At 42.6% G+C, this 10079-nt stretch overlaps 1 protein-coding gene across 1 annotated transcript; it reads left to right on the top strand.

Annotated features, from left to right (window-relative positions):
• Positions 1-3214: 3214 nt before the first annotated feature.
• LOC109625317 (diencephalon/mesencephalon homeobox protein 1-B-like) lies at positions 3215-8447 on the top strand. Its single transcript, XM_069522168.1, has 5 exons — positions 3215-3420; positions 5576-5743; positions 5938-6116; positions 6223-6679; positions 6820-8447. Exons 2-5 carry the CDS (start codon positions 5590-5592, stop codon positions 7236-7238), a joined length of 1209 nt encoding a protein of 402 aa, XP_069378269.1. The 5' UTR covers positions 3215-3420; positions 5576-5589; the 3' UTR covers positions 7239-8447.
• Positions 8448-10079: the final 1632 nt, after the last annotated feature.

Genomic DNA, 10079 nt, shown 5'->3' with positions numbered 1-10079 from the left:
ATGGGCTCTGAAGGCTGAAGGCATCAACTTTCTCCTCGTGTTGATGTAAAATGCCACTTGGAAAATAAAGGGAGCCATTTGAGGGGTAAAATTACAAACTCTCATGCGTTATAAACCTGATTAAAAACTGAACATGATTTATAAATCGCTGCGGCTTCCTCGGCTGAGCTTCGATTCAGGCTGCCAAAGTCCTGATGCAGGGATAAAGTTTTGATATTCAGAGAGCGAGCGGGAGGATGATTGAAAGCAAAGGCGATAACTCAGATCTGAGGAGAGGCTTTAACATGATAGAGCTTGAATGCAGCCAGAGTGCAGAGAACAATGAGTGCACCGATGAAATCCACGGAAATCTTGAGATGAATTCGGGGTTTAGAAAGTTAGCCTGGAGCGAGCGGTGCTGAGATCCTGGAGATGATCAGGATGAGACGCAGAGTGGGAGGATTGTATAGAAACATATGGGTAAACCATATAGAGCCATGCATTCAGGATCATCATCATGATTAGGCCTCAAAACCACCAATACTGTTCTGTGAAGGAAACCATTCAGAGTTACTGTTTGGGTCTTTTAAAGTCAAAAGAACAGCAGGAATTAATCAACTAACTTGTTGCTAGAATTTTGTTTTGATAAACTATTGATGGTTTAAGTCATTTTCCAAACACAATTGTCCAGACGTCTGCTGGTTGCTCTTTCTGATTGAGTATTTCCTGTTTCATAGTATTACAAATGAACTATCTGACTGTTGGTTGCACAAAAAAGATATTCAATGACATGTCATCGGCCTCCGGGAAGTTTTGATGGACTTATTTTCACCACTTACTGACCAAACAACTAATCAAAAAGAAGAAGAAGGATTTGTCACAAGCTCCAGTCTATGAATTGAAATTAAATTCCTGCAACATGTGCAATCCACTTAAATTTCAATAAATTATGATGACTCTAAAAATAAAACCTGACACCCCCCCCCCTAATTATTTGGCATTGTGGAGCTGAATATGAAAATAATTCCTCTGAAAATTTCCAGAAATTGCTTTGAAATACATACAAATTAAATACCTTATATTTAACATTTAACAAATGCTAAGATTTATGAATTAAGTCTGGAGTTTGTAAGGATATAAAACTAAGTGTGCAAATGATCAATTGGGCATCACAGCTTCAAGTAAATCTGTTAGATTCTACTAAACATTTTATTCCTTTTTGAATTTTATTTTTAAAACGTCTAGGAGTTGATCCACGATATATTGCACAGATTCAGACGCTGCATGTGTAGATTGAGTTCACTGTCCACTCTACCCCTGCATGCTCTGCTGCTGCTGCTGCTGCTGCTGCTGCTGCTGCTGCTCATCTGGCCTAATATCTCTCTAATAGTCGGCCCTCTTGACACTTGCATCTAAGCCCTCAGCCAGGCTGGACATTAGCTGGCGTTAAGTTCCGTAAAAAAGCTGATTTGAGGAAGAGCAGCTGAGAGGAATTCCTTCTCGCTTTAATTGCTTTAGAAACGGTTCGCACAAAGAGACACTGGCCAGATTTATCTGCAGTTTAAGTTCTTATTTCCATCGGTTCACAAGTTAATCCGATTTTTTTTCATTCCTCTATAGGCCCAAATGTTCTGCAGCCACTGGCCAAATGTATGACTATTTTCATTATTGTTATTATTATTATTGTTATTATTATTATTGCCATTATAAATGATCTATTTACGCATTTGAGAACCACTTGTTGCTTGAAAACAAAAACTCCTTCAATCATGTTTTTTTTTGTTTTCTTTCACATTTTTCAAAGAGCATAAATAACCTTTGTGTTCAATTTAAAAAGAGACAAAGAGCTACACTTAATAGAAATTAAAGTTAAACATGGTGATTTGGCCTTTAAGCATCACATTATTAGTGTTTTCACACAGGCTATTTCTAGGAATCTGGGATTTTTGCGCATGAATGTGGCCAAAGATCAAATTGAGTTTAGGATTTAACCTCCACCATCCCCACCACCACTACCCCAGCCCACCTTCCGCTTTCTCCCGGAGAAAACTCAACAAAATATGCAAGCCTTACATTAAAAGGCTACTTTCCCCGGTGCCCTTAATTCCAGCCTAAACGGGTTTTCTCCGGGAGAAGAAATCTTTTCTAAAAAACCTTGGAGAAGAGAGGGGGCATTATTGTTTTAATCCTCTTACCAGCAGTCATTTTAAGACATTTTTTGGAGGGTTGAAATGGCGTCTTGTCTCCCCAATCCTAACCTAAATCCCTGGGGGCCGGGGAGCTGCTGCTGGAGGCTGCTGCTGGAGGCTGCTGCTGGAGGCTGTGCGCCACCATGCAGCATCTCTGCAGAGGCTGCAAGGAGCAAATCAAATTAAAGCTCCGAATTAACCTGGAGAGTCACCGTGCTGCAGAAAGTATACAGGACCAGAACTTAGCACTTGCATATCATTTCATAAAGACCTCTGTTATAATAAACCTTTTGTGGCTGCATTCAAGCATTTAGAGACATTTATATGCTTGTTATATATAGAGGACTGCTGAAGAACATATTTACGTTGAGGACTTTTATTAAATATATTCTCAAGTCTAAATTTCTTCATATTTAAGCATATGTCTTAAAAAATGAAAGATAGCCTATCAATATTTTACAAATTGTCGTTGTGTTAGTATTAAGGAGGATAAAGCAATTCAAAATTAAAGGATGTTTGCAGAAAATAGGATTCTGACCTCATCATTACTTCCTATTGAGAAAATATAAAAGTAAATGTTCGATATTTTAAAATACACGGTATTACAATTTGTTCAAAAAAGTTTTATTATATCAAGAGAATTTCATCTTTATATTGAATTTATTTTATATCAAAACTTTAAAATTACGATCTTATTAATGTTATTAATGTCAATTCCGAAAATAGCAACAATGCACTTAATGTTAATGTCCGATTAGGATAACAATTTAAAAAAAAGTACTATACGCATAAAATAAAAAAATACAAACTGTCACTTGTTTTTTCCAAAACCAAACAGATCGTCGGTCTGCGGCTCGGATGCAGAAATCATCTGTGAGGTGTAATGTGAGGGAGGAGGGTGAGGAGGGGTGAGGAGGTGTGAGGAGGGGGGGGAGAGAGACCGTGAAGCGACGTGATTGGCAGAGAGCAGCAGCGTGCGCAGCGTCCCCCTGACCCCGCCCGGGGGTCGCTTTAAAGGCCGATACATGGCAGCTCAGCATCCTCCCACATCCACGGAGAGGAGAGAGAGGAGAGAGCCGCAGCAGGAGCGGGACGCACCGGGACTCAGTCTGGATATAGAGAGAGAAGCAGCAAACACTGATCCAGCGAGGAGATGAACAACGTGCGGATTTTAGAGGAGAAGATCTGAGAGGAAAATACTCGGCTGCTCCGATCGTGGACATTTTTCATACATCAGAGCGAGAGAGGAGAGGTAAGAAGAAGTTTCCTGAGTGGAAGTTTCTCCGGCGCATGAGCTTTAGTTCATGGAGTGTCATTAGATTTCTCTAAAAACAATGAAACAGACGTAAAAAGAAGGTTTCATTAATATGTGCGACTTTTTCCCTGTGTTTGCTTCACTTTGTTTTTAAAACCACGTCTGAACTTGACGTGATTTATAGCCTGTAGTGTCTAAAGTGCCCAAAAGGAAGGGAAATATATATATGAAGAATATTTATCAAATATTAAAAAGATGTATACTTACATGCATTGTGCAATATTAACGCACATTCTCCAATACATTGTTCAATAGCTCCAATAGCCTGTATGTATTAGCTCTGTCTGTATGTGTAATATTTAGATAGGCTACTTATACATTGTTAACTGTTTAATATATTCTTCAAAATCTTATAATTACTTTAGGTGTATATGCGTGTTTGGCTTTTTCTATTCATGGTTTAGTGGTGTCAATTCCTCAATACATGTATATGCTATATATGTATGTGTGTACATGGGTAAGAATTAACGTTAATTATGTTAATTCATATTTTTATTTGAGCCCCAATCAGTTGATAATGTATTTTCTTTGTGAAAGATGAATTTAGTTTTTTCTTCAATGTTGCATGTAGTTTAATTGACTCCACTTTACAAAGTGATTATTTTCCCATCAGTGTCCTCCGGTAAGTTGTGTTGCTGCTGACGCCAGAGCTGAGGGCCTGAGGGCAGAATTCACTAAACCTGTGTAACTCATAAATCCACAGCAATTAGCATAATTAGGCTTAAATCAGAGCCCGAGGCTGCAGAGTGACATTGTCCTGGAAGAGGAGCATTATGGGGAATTCTTATTTAAGCTGAAGGTTTAAAAACATGAACAGATTACACCAATCCAGCCAGAGATTGATTTAGTAAAAAATAATGCAATGAAATAGACACACGAAGAAAGAAAATTGTTATTGCATTAGTCACACGTTTTGATCACACACTCACACACACACACGCACTCGGGCCACCTTTCACGTGTCAGGCCTGGTGATAAATTAATAGTCTCGTATAGTAGGAACCCATTTGCACCCACATTAGACTGGAGCCCGACGGGGGATCCGTGTGCACATTTCACTGAGGAGCTGTCACACATCTCCGTCAGCCTGCAGGCGCCTGAACTGACCTGGGACCCGACACAGATTGAAATAAACTGCTGCCCCACTCCAGGCAAACTCTCTGGGAGCAAAGTAAATATTCTCCTCTGTCAGTGCAGCCTGCGGAGCTTTCACAGAGCGCCTGAAATTAAAAACACTCCTGACTGAACTTTTATTTAGACCACTTTTATTTTCTCTGTCATAATTAAATGACAAAGAAAAATCCCCTGAATCAATTTTATAGTTTATTTTTTACCCTTTTTGTCAATCTGATCAATGATTTAAATTATGATAGTATTAATTATTAATTTATTAACTATACATCATCCCTGCGGGCCACTATGAATAAAATGATTACATGACTATTATAATTAAACCGCACTAAATGTTTCCTGATTTAATGACAATGTTAAATTAAATAATAAAATACTGCAGTTGTAGAATGAAAAGTACAATTAACATATTGCAATGAAATTATTATACTTTTAAACTTGAGACCTCTGCAACATTTATTTGAGTTAGTGAATTGCTAAATATGACGCTGTATTTTTCTGGAGCTGGAAAATTGCACTTATCTGATAATTTTTCTGCTCGCTATAAAATCTCATGTTAAAAAGCCTGTGCAAAATAGTTCTGTTGCCGCAGTAGATTCATAAACTACAAAATATATATTTTTAATTAATCATAGTTGAAAATAAAGATTAACGATTACAAGTTACAATTTGAAAGAAGTTCTTTTCTGACTGTTTAGATGTGAAACCCAGAATTTCCATAAACTTTCTGGATGGTTTCTTTCAACAAACTTTTGTTGGAATCTTTCAATTCTCTGCTCTGATAAATGAAATAAACTATTCCACAGAAGCGCAGCGTTTAAAGGCCACTTCACCTGCTACTATTTGACATTTTAAAACCATATTTTACAGCTTTCCTCATTTTCAAACTAACCATACTTCAGAGAACCGCACTGTGTTTGGAGGCCTGACCCTCACAACAGTTTGTTTCTTTCCTCCGCAGAAAACACGTCGGTCATGCAGCACTACGGGGTGAACGGCTACTCTCTCCACGCCATGAACTCACTGAGCGCCATGTACAACCTCCACCAGCAGGCGGCGCAACAGGCCCAGCACGCCCCTGACTACAGGCCTTCAGTGCATGCACTTACTCTTGCAGAGAGACTGGCTGGTAAGAAGCAGTTGCTCATTTTGCTTTTCAGCTCCTCAAGCTGTCATTTCACATTTGCATCCTCCACAAGCAGCTGCTGGTGTCAGCTGCACATTTCAATATGTAGATAGAGTGTGTTCATCTCCTGCCCTTTGACCTGTCCCTTTAATTAAACTGGTCGTGTTTCTTGTTTCTCAACGGTTGCACATTTCAAGACATTATCCTTGAGGCCCGATATGGCTCCCAGCACCGAAAGCAGCGGCGGAGTCGCACGGCCTTCACCGCCCAGCAGCTGGAGGCCCTGGAGAAAACCTTCCAGAAGACCCACTATCCTGATGTGGTGATGCGTGAACGCCTGGCAATGTGCACCAACCTGCCCGAGGCACGAGTGCAGGTAAAAAGCCAAAGGCAATCTTGTATCATTAAAGGTGAAAATGAATAGGCCAGGACCACTGGTGAGGTATTTAACCCAAGCTCTGATGTGTTCATCTGTGATCCAGGTCTGGTTCAAGAACCGTCGGGCCAAGTTTCGCAAGAAGCAGCGCAGCCTGCAGAAGGAGCAGCTCCAGAAACAGAAGGAGGCGTCAGGAGCAGCTGAAGGCTCTCCAGAGGACTCTAAGACTGACCTCACTACTGCCAACACCACTACCACCACCACCACCACCACCCTGGTTCCTGAGGCCCTCACCCCACCCCTCCCCTCCTCCCTATCGTCCTGTCACTCAGAGGAGAGGCTGGAGGCGGCAAGGCCCCAGCCTGACGAGATGAGCGTGGAAGTCAATGTCACCTCCCCTGAGCCATCGGACAGCGAGTCAGCAGCGGAAGAAAATGCTGACAGAGAAGAGGACGAAATGAGGGCGGGGACCAGGGTGAAGATCAGGGAGGAGACGCAGGGGGAGGGGGGGGTGCAGCCAGGTGGCAGCTCCCCATCCTGCAAACGACTCAGTCCTGCACCAGGTAAGACTTTGGATAGCTTCTAAATGATAAGCAAAAGCACACAATTACTTTAAAAACAGGATTAACATGAAAAAGATATCTACAGTAGACGTCCATGTGAAAATATTCTAACATCCTCCTCCTCACTTTCTTTCCTTCAGACTCTCCCCTGAGCTCCCCTGCCTTGCCGTCCTCCAGCAGTGCGAGCGGCAGTTTGGCTCAGAGCAACTCCTACGCCTCATCCCCCCTCAGCCTCTTTCGGCTGCAGGAGCAGTTTCGGCAGCACATGGCCGCCACCAACAACCTGGTGCACTACCCGTCCTTTGACATGAGCACGCCGTCCTCTCTGCCCTACCTGGGCATGAACGTCAACATGCCGTCCCCACTGGGCTCACTGCCCTGCCAGTCCTATTACCAGACGCTGTCACAGGCCCAGCAGGTGTGGAACAGCCCGCTGCTGCAGGCGGCGCCAGGCAGCCTCCCTGGAAGCCTCAACAGCAAGACGACAAGCATTGAGAACCTCCGCATGAGGGCTAAGCAGCATGCAGCCTCACTGGGATTGGACACGCTCCCCAACTGAAGCTCCTGCAGGCTGCTCAGATTCTATGTTCGGTTTTTGATCTGTGTCTAGCTATGAATTATGGGCGCTGTCAACAGGAAGTCACTCTGGCTCCCCGACATTTTCCTCTTGGCCTCTCATCACTGTCAGCATCCAAAAACACACTGAGAAATAAATCAGTTTTTTTTGTCTGCTACCCAATTGGCTGATCATTCTAAAATTCCTCAGTTCCAAATCTGTTTCCTACTTTAACAACTGCTGAGGATATTTTGCAGTTTTTCTCCCAACTAAATTCAATTTCAAAAGCAGAGCAACTAAGAGTAGAGCAACTTATTTTTAGGGCCAACATGAAAACCACAAGTGTGTTTCAGAGCAGACATCGAAGGGGCCCTCTTCAAATGGGCATGAAGCTCACTGCTGTTGCTCATGAGAAACATATAGAACGTCTCTGCTGGACAGACCGAACAAAAAACAAGATTATAAGGAGAACTCGATGGACTTGAATGAATAGATAAAAAAAAAGAGAAAGAATAATCCCACCTGGACTGGAGTTACGACTGAACACTTCCTCCTGCCCGTGTGGATCTTGCTTGTATTTGACTCCTCCTGGTCCACAGCTCAAGCCTAATGCCAGCTGTTCGCTATGAACTGAGTCTCCTTTGTGCACACGGGGCAGAAGTCTTCAACCACAGAGCTGACGTTCTCTTTCCAGGACCGACAACGATATTAAAATATACCATAATCCAACACCATGAACGTGAACTATGCATGTGTGCACCCTGTGAAGCATGGCTTACAGCCGCACAACACAGAATGAAGTCACATCAGATCGAATATCGCAAATAAACCTCCGATCATTGGTTATAATCCTTGAGCCAAATGTGTTTCTTTGTAGATGAAAGTTTAAAGTCACAGCTCTGCCTGCAAGAATCCATTGAGCGTTGTAAATATCCCTCAGTGTAACTTCATGTCTCCTTTTTGTGTGAAGCAATTGTGTCTCTTAAGCAAAGGACCTACAGTGAAGGAGGAGGCACAGTCACAAATAAATATGAACCCAGCCAACGTATATTTTTGCTAACTCGGGTGCCAGATCGAGGTCACCAGAGAGACGCACGAGCCAGATCTCTATGTATTATAGCACTGTAGATTCAAGACATGTATTTCTCAATTGTTTTAAATGTGAGTAATTTATCTGTTTAATTCAAGGGAATAAATCACAAATAAGAATGACTCCTGTTGTCAGTGTCGTTGGTTGGAATAGAGCATGGAGAAGTGTCCTTGCATTTGTTCACAAAGCTTCATTTAGCAATTTTCCAAAGCAAACAGGGAACTTAAACCTAAAAAAACACTGGTTACTTGGAATGCAAAAAAACAGCAGACACAAACCACAATATTCCTTCATGGATTAAGGAAATCGAAATACTTTATGGACTTCATACAAAAATCGAATTTCCCCAGTGGCAGTTTTCTATTTTCCTTTGAACCCAAGTCAGCGAAAAGGTGAGTCAGGAGGAGCCTGGACAAGAACAGCATCCATTAAAACATGCACTCACACATTATCGTCTTCTAAAACACTTCTGTCGAAGTTTCTCATGTGAGAGTTAGTCTGCAACAGGAGAAGGATTAGTCGAGGGTGTGCCGAATCCAGCTCCTCTGACAGATCAGAGTGGGACTGACAGAAAACTGAACCTTAAAAGAAATTAGTTTTGATATCCACACACATCACGTCCAACGTCCAACTCCAACTTCTACAGTGAAATGTAAGTTAAACTGTTCCGCTGAAGACACCTCGATTAACCGTAAATTATTTAGACACAGGAGGTCCACCACCATCAATGGTGAGGTTTACATGCCACATGGGGGAGAGCCTGCCACTTGTTCACTGGGTGTAGAATAACTAATCCTAAATGAAATGACTGAAGCACAGTGTCAGGCTCTAAAGAGTCTCCAATCCAGCAAACCCACCCACCACCCTCCCCTCACACTCTCTCTCTTCCCCCACCCTGTCAATCGAGGTTTGGCTGCACCGAAACAGAATGCTTTGCCATAAGAAGATTACCTTCGGTCGGGATATCGATGGATTAAGTAAGAATAGAATGAGATAAAATGGGGCTGAAAGAGATCCCGGAGTCAGCAAAGTTCAGACACCTGTTCTTTTCCTGCTCCTCTGCGGCTCCTCGCTCCATGACCGTAAAGATTATATCACTTTCTAACTGCAGAGGAGGAGGCGAGAAGCGCGAGGGAATTAGGACGGGGCCTGTTACAGTGAGTAAAAATAATTTTGGGGCTGAAAAGTCAATTTTTGTACAAAGTCCCTCAGGTTATTTTCAGACACTCTTTAAATATGTGGTCAATTTGTCATGAACCTCAGTGTTTTTGTTGGGAAAGGGTGTAAATCACTGGGAACGGTGTGTTTGTGTGTGTGCGTGAATGAGTGTGTGTGAGTGTGTCTATGGCAGCTAAGCCGCTGAAGGTTTCCAGGAGCTCTTTGATGTGTATCTGGGCAATGCGCTATTAGAGGGATTTTCCTAGTTGACAGCTCAGAGAATGTGTGGAGGAATTGCGATGCCAGCGGGCTAAAAGAATGCTGGAAACAGGATTAGGATCATATTCTGGCAGCTCCTGTCACTTCATCAATGGGCTAAGGTTTCCTCAGTGACAGCCCTCCTTCTCTGCCCGGCTAAAACCTTTAGTGGGACCATAAAAGGGGTGAGAGAGGGGAAAAAACAATGATTGAATGGTGTGCTATGATTTCTGTGCCGGGCCTGCTCTGAGGGCTTTGTGTTGGGAGGTCTAAGGGGGACGGTGTTGATTTGGAGGGAGGGGTAGGTCATGGGGATGAGAAGGGGGGGGGGCTTTTGG

This window comes from Paralichthys olivaceus, chromosome 3 (genome assembly GCF_024713975.1).
Source record: "Paralichthys olivaceus isolate ysfri-2021 chromosome 3, ASM2471397v2, whole genome shotgun sequence".
NCBI classification, from domain to species: domain Eukaryota; kingdom Metazoa; phylum Chordata; class Actinopteri; order Pleuronectiformes; family Paralichthyidae; genus Paralichthys; species Paralichthys olivaceus.
Note: the sequence above shows the minus strand (reverse complement) of the source record. Positions and strands in the feature narration are given on the sequence as shown.